This window comes from Schistocerca gregaria, chromosome 1 (genome assembly GCF_023897955.1).
Source record: "Schistocerca gregaria isolate iqSchGreg1 chromosome 1, iqSchGreg1.2, whole genome shotgun sequence".
Classification (NCBI taxonomy): Eukaryota; Metazoa; Arthropoda; class Insecta; order Orthoptera; family Acrididae; genus Schistocerca; species Schistocerca gregaria.
Window position 1 is genome coordinate 1,091,819,905 of NC_064920.1, and position 24,740 is coordinate 1,091,844,644.

The 24,740-nt window shown below is 40.7% G+C and overlaps 1 protein-coding gene across 1 annotated transcript in view; it reads right to left on the reverse strand.

Annotated features, from left to right (window-relative positions):
• Nucleotides 1-236: 236 nt before the first annotated feature.
• Nucleotides 237-24,740, reverse strand: part of LOC126291091 (uncharacterized) — a 141,571-nt gene continuing 117,067 nt past the window's right edge. The window contains exon 6 of the mRNA XM_049984911.1: nt 237-459. Within this exon, the coding sequence (XP_049840868.1) occupies nt 266-459 (194 nt within the window). The 3' untranslated portion in view covers nt 237-265. The remainder of the gene's footprint in view (nt 460-24,740) is intronic.

Consider the following 24,740-nt stretch of genomic DNA (forward strand, 5'->3'; position numbering starts at 1 on the left):
GTCAAGGTTAGGGAAACTATTGGCTCCTTGATTTTCAACAGACCTATTTCAACATGTATCGTAAATGATTTTGGGAAAAAACACAGACAATATGAATGCAACAATGCCTGGCATCCTGTCAGGCAGCTTCCCTTACACTGTTGTGATACTTTTGTACTGGCAATAGTGTGTTACAGAAGTCCGAAAATAAGAACTGTTGTTCTTGTCAAAAATTGACATTTATTTCACGTCTGCCATGCTTTTACAACGAGTCGCTCTGGTCACTTCAGAGGAGCTCCGCGAAGCGCACCATCCAGACCATGCGCGCCTCACGCCGCTTGCTGTCACCACCCTCTGGTGTGCGCACGGGCTGTAGCCCTGCGGGCAACCCGGCCAGTGCCTCCGGCGGCTCCTCTCGTGGTGGCAGCTCCACCAATGGAAACGGTAAAACTGACCCTGCTGACCCCTTCCAGGCCTCAACTGAAAATTGCATGGTTTAAATTTTTTTTACATTACTCAAAGAAAAACCTGTCGATAATGCAAAGTAGTGCTTAAAATATCTCTAAACAAGTCAAAGGTGTACATTTTAAATAAGTGAAATAAATCAAAAAGTTTCACAAAATTATAACACCACTATTACATTGATGATTCAACATTTGCTGTCTTTGTCTGTGAATTTTGGTCATTAAAGTATTATGAAGTTACCTTATTTGCATACTTTCATTAATTAGTATGATATCATAGGATAATATTTTGAGGAAAATGCAGTCTTAAATACTGAATATTCGATAACAGAAATCTGATTTAAGGATAATATGTGGTTTGTGTTCTAGTAAGAACAGGTAATTGTGTGAAATTGTTCTAAATATCCATAAATTATCTTGATCAGTTAATCAAAGAATTGGCTTGTGAAATTATCATCATAGGTCTTCACATTACAAACAGGCCTGAACCTCTCAATTCAATAAACACAGAACAGGGAATCAATGACAATAAGGCTGTTACTGAACAAAGCTCTAAATAGCAGTATAAAGTATGTAGTAGCTTAGCAAGTGGGATATGAAATGGATCTCAGATTACCTGAGTATTGAACATGCAACATTCACTTTCAAGCCTCCAAATGTTGAGTATAAATTGATAAAATTGAGACCTGTGAAGGATTTAAAAGACCTGCCATGGTTAGACAGTGACGTCAGAAAGTGGCCTCAAAAGCAAAGAGTGCTTTGCAGCATATTTACATGTTCCCAAAGTCTTGCAAACAAACAAAATTCGAATGAAGCCAAAATTAATGAGAGGAGAGCCTTACATGAAGCATTCAGTCAATTGAAAAGTAAAATTCTATTTACCAATCTGGGAGAAAATCCTAAAAAGTTTCAGTCTTATGTTCAATTGATAAATGCATCAAAGCTATGTCTCCAGACACTCCATAACCATTATGATGTTGAAAAGGAAGATGACAGAAACAAGTTCAAAGCACTAAATTCCATTTTCCAGACTGTTTAACTGAGAAAGGTTCTATTGTGCTTCCTCCATTAAAATATCATGCTAATATCAAAATGGCAGATATCAAAATAAATGTCTAAGCAGTAGAAAATCAAAAGAAACCACTCAACAGAGAACAATTCACATGATCTGATGGGGTACCTTCATGGTTCCACATTGAATATGCCAAAGAACATCATTCTCTTCCAGCAGCAGTATACCATAGGTTGTTGAAGAAAAGTGTTCCTACTGATCGAAAAAAGAAAAAAAAAAAATAGTATGTACAAGTCAAAACGGTTTCTGCAAACAGTGATCATATGCAATCCATCTTGCTTGCTCTGTTCATTCATGATGTCCAGAAGGTAGTAGGTACCACTGCTCAGGTGATGCCACAGTTTCTGTATTTGATGTGGACTGTCACACAAGCTTTGCTATTGCACTAAAGAGTTCGTAACAGGCAGAATATAGCATGTTGTTCTTAACAGAGGGAAATCTTCAGATGTAAGAGCAGTCCCCATTGTACCTAAGGTTGTTTTTACAGGACCATTACTTCACAGTGTTGTAGTGTCCCTGCCTAGTTTTAAATGGAGCCTGTAGGAAATTGTAAGAAAGCCACAGTGAAGCACTGTTCGCTACCACAGGCCAATAAGTGCAGTTTTGAGATATATGGATGATAATAGCACACATGGAAAACGACTGCAAGGTGGGCTAGCCATGCTCGGCATGACCTCCACTACAAAATGGTAATAGCTGGAGTAAGCAGCACAATGTCACCACACCAAGGCAAGACCAATGTTGTGAACTACATGACCACTGGCTGTGTAAAAGTGCAACTGCCACACAACTGGCTGTTGGTCAGTCTGATGTCTGCAATGCACAGTGCATACACTTGCATCTCCTCGCCAAGGTAGAAGGTGGCCACTTCCTAGCCATCACTGGCCTGCATTGCCACAGAGGGCTGTGTGTGTCTCACACTGCTAACAATGTGATGTGTAGTAATGAGGCAAGTTATTACGAGATAACATTCAATGCAGTAAGGCACAGAGCCATGTGGCTTGGTGGCTTCAGGATGGCTACGTTTTTTCTTTGCTCTGACTCACAGCGCAGCTGACGCCATCAGGCGTGAGTACGGTCTAAAGTAACATTCAGTTGTTATGCAAATCCATACCCCCTATGAATCTAAATAAACCATAGTAATTATCATCTGATTTTGTCTAAACTTGATTAGCAATATTTTGTTATTAAGGAAAGGATTCTGTTAAAATTTCAGATTTTTATCTATTATCGTTACGGAGATTGAGAAAATTACTTAAATGTCGTAAAACCGACACTTATGTTTCAAAACTCAGTTAGGAAAATTAACCAAATGACTTTTATTGTCATCTGAAGTCATAATAAAGCTCACAGTATGCAAAATCATTTAATTGGAATTTTCTTTTTAAAGCTTTAATTACTCTACATTATACAGTATAAAAAAGGTTTCAAAATTATTGTTAGCTAATTATTTTTTTGTGTGAATAATTGGGAATGAATGAGAGAGTGCATGTGGGATATATGTTAAAACTTAATGTAATTTAATGTAAAACCTTATAAAACTGAACTGATGGCGTATGTTGATGTGTGCTTGTTTTTGTAAGAGAGCAGCCAGAATTAAAGTCTGAAACAGAAAAAGTTTCTATATTCATGTAAAGAATATTTTACATTTCGTTTTATTTTATGAAAAAGTATATAAGAAATTGAAATTGTAATGTCATTAATGACTATGTGATTAGTGGTTGGCTAAGGTAAGTTTTTCCGTGAGAATGATTGCAAAGGATCATTCTGATTGATCATTCAGATCAATTGCCAATCAGAATTACGTGGTTCCTGTGTATGCTGATAGTTAGATAGGCAGAGAGGAGAGGAGCACCAAGAGAGTCGTTTCCCTAACCTGCTTCTTGGTAACATCATCCTAGATGTCTCCGTGAGAGTAGTATGCAAAATAAAGAACTCTGGAGTTCATTGTGTTTGTGTCGTGACTAAAACGGCTTAAGTTACAAACATTTTGAGGAAAGTGTGATATTTCTGAATTATTTCGTTGAAGTCTTATGAGCGTGTGAAATTTTCAGTCATAGTGACAGTTCCGCGTGGCATATTCCATGTCCTTTATGGAATACTTTGGCAAGCACTTCTGACATATAAGACCATTGAAATGACTGAATGTTCAACTTGCTAATAGTAGTGGGTCAGTGACCTGCTAGAACGCAAAATTAATTGGGTCAGACTTGCAGGAATTCTGGCTGCTGTTATGTGTGTAATATGTTAGATAAAAAGTGTACTTGGAATGATAGAGCATTTGCATTATTACATACAGACATGATAGCTATTTCATGCACTTCCTTGTGAATAAAAAGACGTTGATAGAATTTTCAAATGCTTACTGCAATTGAAGTGCATTCTCTTAACGCCCAAAATTTGTGAAAATGAACTTACAGGAACTAATTTGCAACTTGAGTTATGCGGCCTCTGTGTGGCAGGTATTAAGTAGTGATTTCATCAATGCTGCTTTACACTACCTAGCGTATATCTACTACTACAGAGTGAAGGGACATCGGAAGGAAGAAATACATTGGTAGGTGAACTGTTTGATTAAAATGACAGAGAGAGAGAGCAAAGGAGACAAAGAATGACAGAATGACCCTGCTCCACCGCAATTGTTGCATCGGCCAGGAAATGATAAGTTCGAGTGTATACAAACTTCAAAAGCAGCAGTGTAACTAACCCAATAAATGAAAGACCCATATGTGTATAAAGTAACTTTAATGTGACAGCAGTAGCAAAGTGTAGAATATAGCGGTGAGAACAATCAGTGTAGAAAGCGGCTGATGACATCAGCAACGGCTGAAATTACGAGGCAACAAGTAACAGTAGCCGGGAGTCTGCGGCAGGTGGCAGCAGTGACCGGAGTGTAGACCCAGAAACAACATCTGCAGGGGCAGGGCTTGGAGAATGGACCTGCTGGAACATCTCGCTGTGCTGATGACAGTAGAGAAAACCTAAGTAGTATTCTACTTTGTTTGGTGTGTGTGTGTGTGTGTGTGTGTGTGTGTGTGTGTGTGTGTGTGTGTGTGTGTGTGTGTGTGTGTGTGCGTGTGTATGTGTGTGTGTCCAAAGAAACTTGTGAACATGGTGGAAAATAATAACCATGAGATAGTAGATGAGAAAATGGGGGTGGAATGGGTAGTGTAAAATATGAATATGATACAGTGAATAGTGAATTTAGTTTTGATGTATCACAAGCAAATGATAGTGGTTTGCCAGATTCAATGTATGTTAATTATGGCACCAATAATGAACAGAACAGGGTGGAAACCGATGTCCAATTTATACCTTTTACTGTTACCAAAATAAAGCAGGAACCAGTGTCAGTTGCTTGTGACCAGAAGGATAGTGTGTCAGATATGTCAGCAAATATTTTAAAACATATGGGTGAGATGAATATCAATATGAATAAAATGGGTTCTGAAATTAAAACTTCATTAAGCTCTGAGATAAAGGGGTGGACAATGAAATATATGGGTTGCATTGTGTAGTTGATCAAAGGTATACTAAACTGTCAGTAGAAATGGAATCCAAAATGGAAAATAAAATTTCTAAACTAAGAGATTTCTGGAAAAATGATATGACTTTATTTAGTAACAGTGTAAAAATGAGATTAGTAAGGTAAAACAAGAGTGTAATCATGCTGTCGTAACAGTAGAAAGTGAATTAACTTCTCAGATGAAGCAAGTTGCTGATGACAACAAACAGTTAAAGGAACAAGTAAAAAAAGAGTTAGATAAAGTCCAGAAACAAGTCAATAATGTGGTAAAACAATGTGAGGATAGTCACATTGTAATGGAAAATCAAACTAAGGAAGGGAAAGATGTGTGTGTGAAATTTGGAGTGCAAGTGGCTACTAAAATTACTAACCTAGAAACTAACATAATTCAGTTTAGTATCACTGAAAGGAACCATTTGGTATACCATCTGGACTGGAAGACTTGCCTTTCTTAAGTGATTTGAGTTCTTTCCCAACACCTAAGATATCTACTTTGATGTCACTCATGCTAACAGCTGTTCTGGTTTTGAATTCTGGAATATTTACTTCATCTTGCTTTGTGAAGGAATTATGGATAACTGTATTTAATAACTCTGCTTTAGTGGTACCATCGCTGGTGACATTTTGATCACTATCATGCAGCGATGGTATTGACTGTTCTTTGCCACTGGTGTACTTTACATACAACCAGAATATCTTTGGGTTTTCTACTATATTTTGAGACAATGTTTCATCATGGAAACTATTAAAAGCATCTTGCATTGACGTCCGCACTAAATTTTGAGCTCCCATGAAACTTAGCCAGTCTTGGAGAGTTTGCATTCTTCTGAATATGGCATGCTTTTCTCATTGCTTCTGCAACAGTGTTTTACGTGTGGTGTGTACCAGGCAAATCTTTATAGAAGAAGAGAGTTTTCTGGGAATGACTACAGCAACTGATTGGCATAGAAGGTCACCTAAACGCAACGGATGTTATGAAAATCAAAAATGGTGCTCTAGAAGGAATGGTATGTGTAGTATGCAACAAAGACAAACAAACAAGACAGCCTTTTCCACTTGGAGTCAGTAGAGCCTCTAAACTACTTGAAGTAGTATATGCAGACCTTTGTGGACCAATGACAAACTTTATGCCATTACGTGGTGCAAAGTATTTTCTCATTTTGGAAGAATGGGATTTATGTGTTTTCTGAAGTCAGAAAAATTTCAAGAATTTCAGAAAATGGAGGAAACTCAGCAAGAAAGAAAAATCATAACAGTAAGGGCAGATAATGGAAAACAATTCTATTGTTCAAATTTTGACAGTTTGTCGAGAAAACATGGTATTATATATCAGTTATCCAACAGCTGTACACCAGAACAAAACAGTTTGATGGAAAGGTTGAATAGAACAGTTGCAGAAAAAGGCAAGATGTTTACTATTTTATGCTAAAATTGATAAAAGATTTTGGGCTGGAGCCGTCAATAGTAAAGTAAATTTGCGAAATAGGTCAGTGAGTTGAAGTTTAGCGAATAAAACACCCTATGAACTATGGATTGGCAAGAAAGCCAACATTGGTCATCTCAGAATAATTGGAAGCAAGGTCATGGTGCTCATTCCCGAAGTCAAGAGAATAAAGTGGGATAAAAAGGCAAAAGAAATGATCTTAGTCGGATTCAGCAATATTACAAAAGGCTATAGATGCTATGACCCTGAAGCAAATGTAGTAGTGATAAACCAAGGTGTGACTATAATAGAAATATTAATGTTGCAGAAACTGAAATAAAGAATTATGAAGAAATCATCACTTCAGTGGGAGCTGATGAAGAAAATGAGAAGTCTGATACTGTATTAAGAGAGGATTTACATGATGTTTCAAAAGATGCAGTTACATTAGACAAAAAAACTGCTGATGAAAAAAAAATGTGTTGTGCGAGGAGATGAAGTATATTAGAACACCACAGAGGCAGCTCAAACTAAATAGAAGATTTGATGATTATGAGATTTATTTTTCTGCTGGAAGTTCAGATGAACTTGAGGACACAACAAGCATACAGGAGACCCTTAGCAGACCTGATGCAGAAGAATGGAAACATGCTATGGATGAAGAGATACAAGCTTTTGAAGACAACAATGCTCTTGGGAAGTGGTAAATCTTCTAGAAAGTGCAAATGTTGTGCAGTGTAAGTAGGTGTTCAAGGAAAAAAGTCAACAGTGAAGGTGAAGAACAGCATTGTGCTAGACTAGTGGCAAGATGATTCACTCAGAAACCTGGAGTTGATTATGATGAGGCCTTTTCTCCTTTGGTAAGGGATTTGACACTTAGACTTATAATGGATTTATCCATTGAACTAGATCTGAACATTGCACATTTTGATGTTAGAGATTGCTTTTTAAAGAGGATATTTTCCTACAACAACTCAAAGAATTAAAGCTTTGTAATGATAAACGAAAAGTTTTGTAGTTAGAAAGGGATATGTATGATTTAAAGCAATCATCCAGAGTGTTGAATCAAAGAGTAAATGATCTCTTAAGTTGTCTAGGTTACAAAAGACCTAATTTAGAATCTTGCTTGTTTATAAAACATAAAGATAAATGCTTAGCTTTGTATTTCAATGACTTTTATATTTCTTCAAATGACGTGTGAGTCTGAGGTTTCGAAAAATAAATTAAATTCAGCATTCAGAGAAAAGGATTTAGGAATAGCTAAAAATTGTGTTGGGATGGAAATAAAATATGAATGGAAATAAAATATGATAAAGCTAATGGAGTATTTGCTGTATGTCAAGAGAACTATACTGATCAATTACTGAAAAGGTTCAATATGACTGACTGTAAAACTGTTAAGACTTCTATTGAAACCAAATTTGATTTTCTAAATAAAAAAACTAAAACTGATGATGTACCTTATCAAGCCCTAATAGGTAGCTTAATGTATTTATCAGTACTTACAAGACCTGATATCTCTTTAGTGTGAGCTACTTAAGCCAGGTCAGTAATTCTTATTCTGAAAAATGTTGGAAATGTGCTAAGTGATTTTGAAATATCTGAAAGAAACTAAGAATTATGTTCTAAAGTTTAGGAAAGGAGATTTAGAATTATGAGGTTATTTAGACGCAGACTGGGCAAATTGTTCTTTAGACAGAAAATCATACACTGGTTTTATTTTTAAGCTGTGTGATTCTGTCGTGTCATGTCAGAGCACTAAGCAAAAGACTGTAGCTCCTTCTAGCACGGAGCTTGTGTATATGGCGCTTTCTGAAGCTTGTCAGGTGGCCATTTATTTAAGGAACTGATAAGCTATAATAAGTGTGTCATATTGTTAAATGATAATCAGAGTGCTCTGAATTTGTGTGCTGATCCTTCAAATCATAAAAGTCAAAGCACATTGATGTTCAACATCATTATATAAGGGGCGTTCAAAAAGAAACGAGCCAGAGCCATAATTACAGAAACCAGTACCTGTATGTTAGAGGTATTGACCCTGGCTGTTGAGACACTTGTCCCACTGTGACACAAGGTGGTGAATGGCTGTCTCATAAAATTCCCAGGGCTGCAATGTAAACCAGTTCCGCACATACAGCTGGATGTCATCGTCTGTGGTGAATTGTTTGCTCTCTTTAAGGAGACCAAAAATGGCATAGTCACAGGGAGTGGTCCGGACTGTGTGGAGGGTGGCCAAGAACCTCCCATTTGAATTTCTGCAGCACTGCTGTGACTGTGTTGGCCATATGGGGCTTTGCATTGCCGTGGAGCAGAATGACCACACGAGTGAGATTGTCGGGTTGTTTTGATTTGATCACTTGGAAAAGGGCGGTCAAGGTTTGCGATTAACGCTTGGCATTCACTGTTGTCCCGTGCTGCAGAAAGTGAATCAGTTGAGGGCCATCTTGGTCAAAGAAGAACTTCAGCATAATCTTTCTGCTTCATCTTGGATGGTGATGTCTAGCTGTACGTGCGGAAATTGTTAAAATTGCTGCCCCAGAAATTTTATGAGACAGCCATAAACCACCTTGATTGGGACAAGTGTCTCTACAGCCAGGGTCAATACTTTCAAAATACAGGTTTCTGTAATTATGCCTCTGGCTCATTTCTGTTTGAATGCCCCTTGTATAAGGGAAGCTGTGTCCAAAAAATTTGTAAAAAGTCTTTACATACAAACAGCTGTTATGTCTGCAGACATAATGACAAAAGGATTGAGAAAAGAAAAACATTGTGATTTTCTGAACTGCATGGAGCTGGGTTTTTTTGTAGTTAAAACGAGACGAAATCCGTTGCAATGTTTACACATGGACGTAAGTGACCTTGCACTTGCCACAGTTTTTCCACATCATTTTGGTTAAGCTGGCCAAACCCGTTTAAAAGATATCGATATGTTGTAAGGTATGTGTGTATTATCTTTGACTGTTTTTTTATCTTAGTTCCTACATGCTGTACTGTTCAGTTCTGGTACGTCTATATTGACTGTGTGTGTGCTAACACATAGTAAAGTGAATCAGTGTGAAATGTTATAATAAGTCACCGAATGTGTACATGTTTATCAAGTTCTCAATATCCACGAAACCTAAACAGTTTTGATCTTGTGTTGATTTTGTTTGCGGTTTTTTACTTTAGTTTCACAGAAATAATGTTATCCAGGTCGAACCATGAATCGTTTTTTTACACTGAATACATAAACACTCATTCCTTTTTACATTCTTTACAGAACTTGATTTTCACATACTTTTTTTTAAACGCCGCTTTTCTGAACTTAACAACTTTTACAGGCACAAAAATCGTGCAAGAACAGGTGCTGCGGCTGTCAAAAACAGCTCATGTTTACACGTGAACTAATGCATGGGTGAAATTACTCTGCCTAAGCTGCAAGTATCTCACTTTCATCCAATACAGGGTGCTATGTAGCTGCTACAATGCCCAGTGCATTGTCTCTGGACAAAGCCCCGGGTGGACAGCGGCCTGCCCCCACATCAGCCAAAGTTCACCACATACACCAGTGCTAGGGTTGTTGCATTTTTATGCCGATCTCATGTGTTGTAGTTCCAGAAAAGTGCCTTACTACACGAACTGGAGCTTCTCCTCTGACATCATGCAGCGCTTACCTAACAGCTGGTCATCCCATGTGTATTTTTCCAGGGGAACGATTGCGGGAGTCGACGCTATCTTATATATATATATATATATATAAGATTCTACCTAGCTGTTCCCACGCCAGTGGCCAGAAGTTCCTCACACCATTCTGCCCTCTTCTCTTTGTATTGTGTTGCTCACAGAGGCAGTCGGGAAGCTACTGGGATGGGATACGTGGAAGCCAGTTTCTTTTCAGGAATGTCTGCTCTGTGCTAAGACAGCCGCAGATCTATAATAATCCTGGATCGGCGGGGCTTATACTTGATAGTGCCTCTCCCCCCTCGACATTTGAGAATGGACGACAAAAACTAAAAAAATCGATTTTTCAAAAATGTGTTCACTATGTAGCACACATCTTTCTGAAGAGTTTGATATATTAAACGTATATGCTCTAGGAAATGTAAGACATGTTATTTGGTCTTAAGAGTGACAAAGTGTCGTGCCAAGCTTCTTCAGTCAGAATTCTTCTATCGCATGTCTCTCTTGTTCGCTCTGTGGAATTCAAACAAGTATATTTTGTAGTGGAAGCCATCAAAACTATATTCAGAACAGTGGAAGTTAAAATGTCCTGTGGGGCCTCTCCTGCTCCCAGTCGGACAGTTTGACATCATACCTGCCCTTAAAAAAGCTCACAACTAATATAGGAGGAGATTATTTTTTACTGGGAGAGTAAGAAATCTTTAGAAAATTTGCACTTTTTATTGCTTATTAATTTTTTTTCATGGGATATAAAATTAAATATAGGAAACATAAAACCAGTAAATACAAGAGACAAGCAAGACAGTACAAATTTCTTCAATCCTTAGGTCCCAGCACCTTTTTCTCTCTAATCTTGCTACAGCTGTACATGGCGTGTTTTCCTTTCTATGATAGAATCTGTTACCTCATCAAAGTTCGTCAAACATGTTGCTACATGGAAAATCAAAATTTCGTTGGGTAATGTTGAAAAAAATCTGTTAAAAGGCTTGTGTGGTTTCTCGATTTAATTACGTCAATTTTGTCGCACCTAGATAAAATGAAATATACCTTTCTAATATTGCAACGATTGTAATTCACGCCAAACAAGCGAGACTGTTTTGTCACAAATGGTCATTTTTATGTACTTCATTTACATAAATAACACGACAGAACATAATGCACGAAGTACCAATATCAAATGCCCATTAGGCCTACTATAAGCAAAAAGTTTTATATTACGAAATAATTACACATTTCATTCATACGCTCCAGCTTCTCAAGCATGAGATCGAAAAGATGTAGCACGAAATTTTTATGTAAATTTGGAACCATCATATTCTCCCATATAATTTATGTGATGCCTCACTTCTTCTCCTTCCTCATTCTAACAAACAATCATGTCATCACTAATTCTGTAACTATTCCTGCCATTGGCAGAACTTATTCACTGGTTAACTTCACTAACGCTTCCAGAATCACCAGTTCAGTTACCCCGCGCTTATTCTCCGGTTAGGCGTTGTTACAGGCACAGACAACGCGTCTTCTGCGGTATTCCCGAAATATAATTTAAGTGGCTGCTAACCGGTGACTGTATAACTGGCCCTTAGTAGTGTAACGTTCTGGCAAAAGTTTTCTGTCAAGATTTCATTTTCTTGGATACACCGAGAAGATACGTCGCCGGCCACAGTGGCCGAGCGGTTCTGGTCGCTACATTCTGGAACCGTGCGACCGCTACAGTCGCAGGTTCGAATCCTGCCTCGGGCATGGATGTGTGTGAAGTCCTTAGGTTACTTAGGTTTAAGTAGTTCTAAGTTCTAGGGGACTGATTTTTTTTTTATAATACGTCTTCTTTCTTACCTGTTATTCCTGCTAGTCGTTTATTTCGACTATGGTGATTTGAATCTATGGATTTCGCCAATGATTATAACAATGCTGATCATTTGCACACCCACCCAATCACATAAGCAAACAGCGATTGATATTCAACCCATTCGGGTTTCTTCAGGACAGCTCCTACAGCCCCACCTCATTTGTCCGCAGGAAAGTTTTTTTAGTTCTTAATGCGACGCGGATTTCTCTGCCAGGGACATCACGTACACAATGCACGCATTCAAAATTCAGCTTATCAGAAATTCGTTTAAAATGTGTTCAAAAACCAAGAGGGATGCATTTCAAAATAATACGAATAATCGATTGACCAACGTGCACTAGACTCTAGGCACTTTGTGAAATGTGAATATGTATTTGGCGCCCCCTGAAATTGCTGCATGGGGCAAATTGCCTCCCCTCCACTCCCTCCCCACCCAATTCCAGATTTGGGCTTGTGCTAAGATCATAAAAATTGCTGGTGGGGCTCTGCCTTCTGTCTCCACCTTCGTTTGATGGAATCGTTCCAGACACAAGAGAATAGCTCTGTATCTCAGAACTTTAACTGTCGGCTGCAAACGTCTTCTCCCTCCAAACCTTACAGCGGCCCTCTGCCTGTTAGGAGTCAGGGCAGTTTGGGGCCCTGGTACTTATCTCCTCCACTCCTGGCTCTGCTAAGGGGTCATAATGTTGTTTCTGTCGCCAGCGAAGTGAAACAGCCGTTCAGCCCATGGCTCCTTCCCAGCAAAAGATACTACAGCCAAACTAAAATACCTTCACACATAAATCAAACCCAGAATTCAACTATCGTCAAGTTGTTTAACATGCATATAATTGTGCAGCACATTTAATTACAGAATTACTGGTGCATTACTAACATCTTCCAACACAACTGGGGTCTTTAAAGTGAACTGAAGAAACAAGTCTAAATGGCTTGCTACATTTCAAAGACAGCTTCTAGCCCATAGTGTCCTGACCACTCTCAGTGTGGAGGGTGTTCGTCTGTTGCTATGGCAAAGACGACCTTCAGATCTCTGACTCATTGAAAATATCTTCTTACAGTTGCCAAAGGATCAGGATGGCATCGCCCACCAGCCACTACTATTGATCTGCTGTGGGAATAGAGTTGAAGCAGCATGGAATGACGCGCCATTAGCCGCCATCCTAGTTCAGAGTCAGTACGCAGTTGGATTGGAGTTGTTGTTGCCACCAGAAATGGAAGAGGTTTAGCACCCTGTACGCTTACAAATCAACTACCCGCCAGGTTAACCGAAAGTGCTAATGCGCTGCTTCCTGGACTTGGGTAGGCGCGCTGGCCCAGGTTCGAATTCGCCCGCAGTTTAACAACGGACGTCGGTGTGCCAGCCAGCCTGGATGTGGTTTTTAGGCGGTTTTTCACATCCCATTAGGTGAATACAGGGCTGGTCTCCACTTCCCGCCTCAGTTACATGGCTCGCAGACATCTGAACACATTCGCACTATTCCATGGACTACACTAGACACAGACAGTTGGGGTACACTCATTCCGCCCCAGGGGGTACGGGGTGGTGGCAGGAAGGACATCTGGCCACCCCTTAAATTAACCTTGCCAGATCTGATTAACCATGCCGACCCTGCGTCTTTGCAGGTAAACGGCACAAGCAAAAGAAAGAAAGAAAGACGCTTACAAATCAACTACAAATTTAACTATATATCCTTGCTATTATATTGCTTATGAACAGAAAGTAAAACCTGCTACCTTTCCTGGTGTTGCAATTTCCATTGCTTTTAGCATACAAGGGGCAGTAAAACGTATTCTTTGTCATGTGTTTTATTGTGATTTGTGGAGTATCGACACAGATGACACTGTTTCCTTACTACTCTCTCTAAACCATAATCTACCTTTCTTCCTTTGCATGTCCATGTCAATGACATATGAAGACCGTTCAGTAAGTAACGTTCCATCATTTAATTTCTCTATGTAACTTAGAATTTTGTGACAATATCAATCAATGTTTCTCTTGCGTGCAGTGTTTTTCTACCCAGCCTAGATCACAATGTATGATATTACACTAGCATTGTTTAAGAACATCTATTCCCTTCAGTGAAAGCTTTTTCCTGTGCCACGTTTTTTGCCGCATGAACTATGCTGCCATCATCTTCGGAGTTTGTACCAGGTAGAGAATACTAAAGTGGGCCAATCAGATGGATGTCTGAAGCCACCGGCTCTGGGCTATACGGTGGATGAGGCAATGATGTCCAACCCAATTACAAGCGATTAGCTCCAGTATCTGAGATTTGCATGTGAGCATGCATTGTCATGCTGGATCAAGACTTCTATTGGACACTCATCAGACCGAACATAACAAAAGAGGTTCTTGACTTCATTCAGAGTCTTCATATGTGCCACTGAATTAATGACTGACCCTTGTGGCAATGCATCCATGAGAATGACATCACCTCTGTTCCAAAACGCTGCCATCATGCCAGCAGAAGACGCTGCTTCAATTTCTCGATTTTTGGCTGTTTGGGTAGCGCCACTCATTTGAATGTCTTTTTGTTTCTGGCTCAAAGGGATGCACGCTGTTTTTGTCACCTGTAACGACACATGACAATAAGGCCTGTCCCTGGCTTCAAACTGCTTCAGCAATTCAGAGGAAATCATGCTTCTGTCCGAATCTTGTAGTTTATTGTAGGCTTCTGTGGAGCTCATCGTCAACACACCTTTCAATATCCAGCAGTCGCAGTCACTGCACAACGCTTCCAATTCTCACCGACACTTTCGAGCCAATTTTGATGCGCCTGTTTGCGTGAAAGATATCATCTGCACGATTCACCAAGTCGGGAACAGTGGCTGCAGCCGATCATGCAGCTCAGTTCCTGCACAAATGGACACTTTAACTTTCTTTACCCATATCTCAACAGTTCTATCAACATAGCCAGAACCGTACACTGAACACAATTGTTTATGGATGTTCACTACGAATTCGTCTCCCGCAACCATGCATTCAACTGCAGCACATTGCTAGTAACGAGTCTCTTTTGTAGGTGATAATTTGAGTTTCACCAGGGCTCTGGCATCAGTCCAAATTTCACACACGTGCAGCACAAACATCAAATCTGGAGCACGTTTCCTTATATATACTGTAAGACAAAAAAAAATCTGACCTATTACGAAGGAGCTTTGCAAATCAGTCACAAATTGATACTGATACAGGTATGACAGTAAAATGCAAAATTGTAAAATTTGATGGCCAATATATGAATATGTGACGCTGCAGCCCAATTTAACCAAGTATCTGGCAAAGATAGTAAAAAGAGACATGACGACACCAGGGCACAAAGCCTTTTGAATTTCACTTCGTGTTCTCAATTGGACAGTAACTATGCCTCTTAGGCAGGCGCGTGAGCAATATTTACACGTGTCAGCATATGAGACAGGTCTTGTAGAGGGGCTCAAAGAACCCAGTTGGAGGAATCGGTGAATCGCACAATATGTGAATAGGAACAATGCCACTATTTGATGATGTTGGCCAGAAAGGGTGAACTACAGCTGAACATAGTGTCATGAAGGAACCGGTCGACCTAGAGAACGTCAGTATTGAGCAATCGCCAGAGAGGCACTCAGAGCCCCGGATTCATCATTATCGTCAATCCGATGTGTAAGTGCTGCTTCAGTGATCACAAGAAATATTAACAGGTGGCTCACCAAAAGGTGGCTGAGCTCATTTCGTCCGTTTCCCCGACCACCATTTCCCCTCTACACACCGAAAAGCTCGTTTACAGTGGTGTCGGACACATTCAGCCTGGAATCTCAGTGACTCGACTGGAATTGCCTCCAGTGATGAGCCCACTTTGAACTGAGCTCCGATGATGTAACGAAGACGTGCCTGGAGATGCTCGGGACAGCGGTGGGATACCAAGCTGACTATCGCCTGTCATAGAGTCCGACAACCAGGTGTGACAGTCTAGGGCGTGCCACTTTATTTGATAGCAGGACCCCTTTGGTTGTCACCTGCTGCACCCTTACAGCAGAGTAGTATATCAACGATGTTCTATGCCTTTGTTGCCCTTCAAGGCAATCCATCTTGGGGTTAGATTCACACATGGCGAGAGATTTTACTGCTTACTTCATGCATGGCACATCCTAGCTTGGGCAGTAAGTTCGCTGAATCTCTCCAATTCAGGACGTCTGCGGCATTATGGTTGGGACCTTCCAACCAGTTCTGGATTTTGAGGATCTGACAAGACATTTGGACAGAAGGTAACGCAATATCCCTCAAAAAGACATCCAGTCAATACCTAACCGAATAACTGCTTGCGTAAGGGCTGGAAGTGAACCAGTCCATTACTGACTTGCTCAGTTTGTGAAGGCGTTCCTCTTGAACAAATCGTTCAATTTTTCTGAAATTACAATCGTTTGTTTGTCTGCACATTTATATCATATCCATCGATTTCCATCCCATGTGGATACTTCATTGATGGTGCATATTTTTTGTTTTGTTTTACAGAGTATATTAATGGCTGTGTAAAAAATAGGGCATTATATACTGAAGCGCCAGAGAAACTGGTATAGGCATGCCTATTCAAATACACAGATATCTAAACAAGCGGAATACGGTGCTGCGGTAGACAACGCCTATATAAGACAACAAGTGTCTGGCACAGTTGTTACATCGCCTACTGCTGCTACATGGGACACAGCATCTCTGAGGTAGCGATGATGTGGGGATTTTCCTGTACAACCATTTCACGAGTGTACCATGAATATCAGGAATCTGGTAAAACATCGAATCTCCAACATCACTGTGGCTCGAAAAAGATCGTGCCAGAATGGGACCAACGACGGCTGGAGGGAATCGTTCAAGGTGACAGAAGTGCAACCCTTCCACAAATTGCTGCAGATTTCAATGCTGGGCCATGTAAAAGTGTGAGCAAGTGAACCATTCAACGAAACATAATCGATATGGGCTTTCAGAGCCGAAGGCCCAGTCGTGTATACTTGATGACTGCATGACACAAAGATTTACACCTCATCTGGGCCTGTCAACATCGACATTGGAATGTTGATGACTGGAAACATGTTGCCTGGTGGGACGAGTCTCGTTTCAAATTGTATCGAGCTGATGAACGTGTGCGGGTATGGAGACAATCTCATGAATCCATGGACCCTGCATGTCAGCAGGAGACTGTCCCAGCTGGTGGAGGCTCTGTAATGGTGTGGAGCGTGTGCAGTTGGAGTTATTCGGGACCCCTGATACGTCTAACTATGACACTGACAGGTGACGTGTACATAAGCTTCCTGTTTGATCACCTGCATCAATTCATCTCCATTGTGCATTCCGACGGACTTGGACAATTCCAGCAGGACAATGCGACACCCAACACGTGCAGAACTACTGCAGAGTGGTTCCAGAAACCCTCTTCTGAGTTTAAACACTTCTGCTGCCCACCAAACTACCCAGACAGAACATTATTGGGCATATCTTTGATGCCTTGCAGCCTGCTGTTCTCCATACCCTTGTAGTGTTACGGGTTTATAGACAGCCCTGCAGGATTCATAATGTGAATTGCCTCCTGCACAACTTCAGACATCAGCCGAATCCATGGCACATTGTGTTGTGGCACTTCAGCATGCTGGCAGGGGCCCTACACTATATTAGGCAGGTGTACCAGTTTCTTTGGCTCTTCAGTGTACATTGGACGGCTCTGGTATTGCGAAAATTACTACAAGAAGTAATGGCTCAATGATTGCCATCATGTGATCACTGCTTTGCTTTGTAACGAGCGTGCTGGTGAACCTAGAGGCTAGCACTTACGTTGGCATCAGCGGTGCCGCAAAGACTGCGAACGACGCTCGCTCGCCACCGACGCCGGCTTCTCCCTCACGTACGACTGGCGGGTGGACGAGCGCCCCAGGTCGCGGCTCCCCTCCAGACCGACCTCCGTGATGCTGCCGAGAGCTGCAAACCCAGCCCGCAACTGCGTCACCGTCCACAGTCTACAGAGGTGCGTCCACATGACGCCTCTCTCCTCTCCCACCAGTGCAGGGGTATTAGAACGGAAATGCGTGTGCAAAAAGAAGTAAACAGGGTGTACTATACAGGGTGTTACAAAAAGGTACGGCCAAACTTTCAGGAAAGATTCCTCACACACAAAGAAAGAAAATATGTTATGTGGACATGTATCCGGAAACGCTTACTTTCCATGTTAGACCTCATTTTATTATTTCTCTTCAAATCAAATTAATCATGGAATGGAAGCACACAGCAACAGAACGTACCAGAGTGACTTCAAACACTTTGTTACAGGAAATATTCAAAATGTCCTCCGTTAGCGAGGATACATGCATCCACCCTCAGTCGCATGGAATCCCTGATGCGCTGATGCAGCCCTGGAGAATCGCGTATTGTATCATAGCCGTCCACAATACGAGCACGAAGAGTCTCTACATTTGGTACCGGGGTTGCGTAGACAAGAGCTTTCATATGCCCCCATAAATGAAAGTCAAGAGGGTTGAGGTCAGGAGAGCGTGGAGGCCATGGAATTGGTCCGCCTCTACCAATCCATCGGTCACCGAATCTGTTGTTGAGAAGCGTAGGAACACTTCGACTGAAATGTGCAGGAGCTCCATCGTGCATGAACCACATGTTGTGTCGTACTTGTAAAGGCACAGGTTGTAGCAGCACAGGTCTGTATCCTGTATGAAATCATGATAACGTGCTCCATTCAGCATAGGTGGAAGGACATGGGGCCCAATCAAGACATCACCAACAGTGCATGCCCAAACGTTCACAGAAAACTTGATGCTAGTACTGTAAAGCAATGAGTCGCATGTCAACACAAGCATCGAAGTCAACATTACCTTCCTTCAATTGGGCCAACTGGAGGTGAATTGAGGAAGTACAGTACATACTGACGAAACTAAAATGACCTCTAACATGGAAATTAAGCGTTTACGGACACATGTCTACATAACATCTTTTCTTTATTTGTGTGTGAGGAATGTTTCCTGAAAGTTTGGCCGTACCTTTTTGTAACACCCTGTATGCAACTGCGCTATCATATCCATATGTTGCCTCACTGTGCGTGCAGACGGTTTTACATACATCATTTTCCTCGGCAATGTGTGCTGCGTTTATTGTGCTGAAAGGCGACGGAAAACACAAAGGCGACTATCGGTCAAAACAGTGTCTAACAAGGGGAGGCCACTACCTTGGGATCACGGATTTACTTCAGACTGTGTACACATTTAGTAGGACATTAAAAAAACGTAATGTGCAAATAGCAAGTTGCAACACTCTGCCAATTCTGAGAAAGTCGCAAGATAAGTTTACGTAACTGATGTATCTGTGCTTAGGTGCTGGACATTAAGAGTTCATGATGCTTGAGTGCTTAGCATTCGAGTTCCGTAAAACGACCTTTCTTTTTGTAATGGAAGTCTAAATTCTGTAATATTCAAAAATTTTGCACCTACACCATTAGTTCTTGCTTCATTAGCAATATGTCACCGCTACGCAGGTTGACTGCCAAAAGAGGCCTGCCTGTGTGTATGCAGCTCGAAGTGTCGAGGTGCAAAGTAGTTCTGGGTGCCTTACCGAACTGCACATATAAGGGATTTTGAAAATCACGACAGGCATACATTTTCAGGAAAACTCTACACGTTTCCTCATTTACTTGTCGATAGCTACAAATATGTTTCTTCTAACAATTAAATTTAATTAAAATAGTAAGTAATCAAACAACATGAAATTCAACTTCACGCAAGTACACATGGTATTTTTTAAATTATATTACCTCTCAAATGCCTTATAAATTACATTATATGACCACTCCTGAAAAAAATTATAGATTAAAAATTAAGTCTTAGCAGATGTCGAACCGTCGCCCCTTTCACGTTCGAACGCTAACTACCTCAATATCATAAACTCTAACATACAATGCCTAGGCACAGACACATCAGTTAAATAATAGACGCGCAACCATGTGAATTGCACCTTGCACCAGAGGAAGTACAATATTTAGGACATGTGGTTAGTGGTGAGGAATTCTGCACAGACTGCAGATTAGTAAAAGCTGTACAGGATTTTCTGACACCACATACAGAGGACTTACAATCTTTTTAGGGCCTATCAAATTACTATAGAAAGTTTGTATCAAAATATGCAGAGACAGCTCTCACTAAAGTTTCACTGGCCATCGGAACGTGAAGATGAATTCAGTAAATTGAGAAAGCTATTGACAACTGGTCTGAACAATACCCTAGATACCTTGACAAGCTCACAGATTTACGTAACTGGCGTATTAGGACAGAACGTTCCTTCCAACATATTCAGCAATAGCACAGCACACGGCAACACAGTGTCATTGTAACAGAATTTTTTCCTTGGAAGCCATCTTGATGCTGATCCTCACTTGTGCCATAATTACACCCTAGGTCTGATAATCGCAGAGAGCCATCCACCCACATGAAATTGTGTTCCATTACATACCAATCCAGTGGGTCAGTCCTGAGGTCTGAATGGTTGTGTACTGCCAACATGTACCATATGCTAGAGTGGACAGTCAGTGTAGAAGGTGTAAATACGAATGTAAGAGAGTAAGAACGCAGTGCTACTATGTCATTTTAACCTGCCCAGCTAGCTGTGTGGTCTAACGCACTGCCTCCTGAGTGGGAAGGCTTGTTGATCCCCGGCACAAACCACCCGGCGAATTAGTGTCAAGGTCCGGTGTGCCAGTCAGCCTGTAGATGGTTTTATGGAGGTTTTCCATCTGCTTCAGCGGATGTGGGCTGGTTCCCCTTATCCCACCTCAGTTACACTATGTCAGTGATTGCTGTGCATACTTCTCCAAGTACACGTACACCATAATTACTCTACAATGTAAACATTAGGGTTACACTTTTCTGGAATAAGATGTTCCCGGTGTGGGGGGGGGGGGGTCCACTGGTTTGCTGAACTGCACAATAACCCTAGGTTCGGTGTGAGTCAGCGATAGAATGAGTGGACTGCTGTAGCCTGTTGTGGGGTTGTGTATCACTGAGGGCTAGGGCGGGGACGAAGCCTCTCCATCGTTTCTAGGTCCCCAGTTCAATACATATGTACATACACACATACATACATTTTATATTAAGTACCTAAAAGGTTTAACTGTGGGAATTAAATTAGGAACTGAGACACTTAAGGCAGTAGATGAATTTTGCTATTTAAGCGGCAAAATGATGGCTGAAGTAGAGAGGATATAAAATGTAGAATGGCAATGTAAGAAAAGCGTTTCTCAAAAAGAGAAATTTGTTAACATCGAGTGTAGACTTAAGTGTTAGAAAGTCTTTTATGAAGGTATTTGTCTGGAGTGTAGCCGAGTATGGAAGTGAAACATGGACGATAAACAGTTTAGAAAACAAGAGAATAGAACCTTTTGGCATGTGGTGCTACAGTAGAATGCTGGAGATTAGATGGGTAGATCGCGTAACTAATGAGGAGTTACTGAATAGAACTGGGGAGACAAGAAATTTGTGGCACAAATTGATTAAAAGAAGGGGTCAATTGATAGATCACATTCTGAGTCATAAAGGGATCATCAGTTTAGTACTGGAGGGAACTGTGGGGGAGTAAAAATCATGGAGAGAGATCAAGAGATGAATACACTAAGCAGATTCAGAAGGATGTATGTTGCAGTAATTATTTGCAAATGAGGCTTGTACAGGATAGAGTACCATAGAGAGCTGCATCAAACCAATCCACAACAACAACAGGTTCAGTGGCAGTTTTATTCAGAGGACCAAATCCCCCTAAGTGGAGAGGAGTGTTGGAGCAATAACTGTAAGACATGACTTTACAAACCGTCGAGGGATGTACAGATGGACTACGCACAAAGTCCTTCTGCTGGATGCTACAATACTGTTGGCACAGTATGCTGCAATACTGCAGTCAGCTGAATGGCGGGCTAGATTTTGACATGCTGTGGTACAATGCTGCACTTACGTAGTTACCTACATGACTGGAGGCTGACTCCTGTCATAACATAGCAGGCCAGGGTAACTAGGACTTCCAGCTGCAGGCAATGCCGAGATAGTCTCTGTGCTAGCTGTCAGTCCATTGTGGGACCTAGCACCATCACTTTGCCTAAGAGCATCATCAGCTAGCTGCTGGTCTACAAGTAATGGATAAAGATGATGCTTATGGCTCTTGATCCGATGCCACCAAGTGAAGATTTCCTGTAGGGTGCCTCTGTCTGAAACTGTGGTCACCTCCGAGGGTCCTCGGTTCTGAGGTCAGTATCTGCCCACCTCACCTGCTGTTCATGGTCGCCGTCGCATAAGTTCTCTGGCTGTCATGGATGCCTTCCTTGCATCGGCACAGTCACCACTTGTTGCCTCTGAGGCAACACCCAGCTGCTTATGTTACACAGGTATTGCTGTGGTGCCAAGCATGCTGTCTGACAAACTATTGAGACGCCAACAACAACTTCTGAACAGAAGTCTTGCAGAATTATTATCATCATCTCCATCATCATTATCATTAGCGTTCTGCCATAAGGTACGTTCCCACATTGTAAGTCTCCATGCCCTCCTGTCTTCTACTATCCTTTTTCAGACATGCTTGATTTCCATTTCTCTTTGTATTGTCTGTCGTCTTGTATCTCCTTCTGCCTCTCAAGCTTGTCAGATAAATTAGTCCTTCTAATGCGTGTGTTCATCTCAGTGAATGTCTAACCAGTTCTTCTTCCTTTCTCTTATGATCTGCAGCAATCCTCTTCTCTCACCAACCCTTTTGAAAACTCTTCCGTTATTCATTCTCTCCATTCACCATATCCTCTCTATTCTGCTTCACATCCACGTCTCAAATGTTTCTAGTCTTTTTCATCCTCTCATATCAGTGTTCATGAAGTTCCACATTGAAATTAAAAAACTTGCCAAGCAGAATAGAGAATGTTAATACTGTATGAGCTCTCCTGATTCTGTACTCGCCAAGCTACTGGTAGATTGCAACCAACACATCGCACATACACCATTCTGAGGCAGAAGTGCCTGCATTTCTGATGCGATTACACTACATAAATCATTAAGACAGTGAAATAAGAAATGTACATGAAAGTTACAAATCATAATTAAGTTACACACAATGTAAAACACTAACACTTGTATACAGACATAATACGTGAAACATAACTAGAGTAAAAATGAAACTCCTTTTTACAAACTTTTCATAAGCAATTCGTATAATCATGCAAACTTAGACCTCTAAGAACCCCTTCCTTCAATCAAACATCATGTGAATTACATAAATTAGATGGCAACCTCAATAAATCACATACAAATTAAATATATGAAAGTTATGCTTTACTCTAACCTTTCCTTTCATTTGCTATTCACCAAGCACTTTAATGACTTTTGAAACACGACATCATAAAATATACAAGAGAAAAACTTTATTCAAGACCATTTTTTTCTTAAGTGGCTACTGAATGAAAACACACACTGTGTATGCTAACTGAATAAGGTGATTTTGCCTTTTAGCCCCTTAAGTGAGCATCTAATCGCAGTTTCTCACAGCTCGCCATGCATGCACTGTAACCAGCGCAGCTCTTGTCAACTACTCTCTGGTAGGCAAATATTCGTCGGCACATGTGCAACAATTATGCTTAGTTTCAGGATGAATTCTTACCATGCACCTCTCGTAGTGCACACAAAAGGAACTCAGTCAGACAAAATCGTCGCACCCTATTTAGGAGTAATATTGTTTGTTGGACACCTAGCCTAGGCGTTGCTTCTTGAAACTAAACACAATAATTTTAGAGTTCAGCATCACTGTAGTGAGCGTTTATGACACAAATACTGGCTACGACTCCATTCTGTTATTGCTTCTGTAGTTCGGTTTCCACGGCTTTACTTGTGGCACTGGGTATGGGTGGCAATAAAAAGGTTTGTTTAGTTTGAAATTTGTAAGCTTTCTTTTAATATTAACTGACAACTTTCGACACTGGATTCATAGTTGAAGAGCACAATACATAATTTATATTTCATATCACATCCTACTCCTTTAATGCTATGGATTTTCTTGACAATTTCTTCTTTGTTTTCGATGGGTTTGTATTCTGATAACTTCATGTGCTTCGTCTCAAAATACTTCTTCCGCTGTTTGCAGATGTTCAATCTTTTTACCATATTCTTGACAAGTTTGTGCCCCTCGTATTGTTTTTCATTAAAAGGATTCTCTTCCTAGTTTCTTCATTATTCACTTTCCAAGGCTTCACTAAAAATTATGACTCACTCCATGCTCTGACATCCAGCCAGCAGCCTTACAGTAATCGACTCACAAAGTTACGAAATTATCATTGTGTCAATATTATATTTAGACTCTCCGACTTCAACTACTGTTCGTTTTCCAGCTCTTCAGTTATTTCTTGTCTCTGATGGTTTGGCGGTCTTAATTCCTCAAATCATTCATGCTACAGATTTGATCTGTTATCATTGACATTTTCTTTCCAAAGTCTACCCTGAAATACACCATTCTTACAATCAGCGATCTTATTTCTCGAAACTGTGGTCGATGATTCCATCGTGGTCTGTGGTTCTGCTTATACGTACATCGGTCTAGCTCTGTGCCGATTTTGTTGTGGGTCATTATTATTATTAACATTACAAGGTGTTTCCCCAACATTTGAGGCTTTTATGAAACAAATTGGTAACACATGTGCCGTTCAAAGTATTTTACATTGCTGGCCACTAATTTCTCCCATCTTTCAGGCAGTGTATGAATCCCGCGTCGAAAAAATTGTTCATCTTTTGAA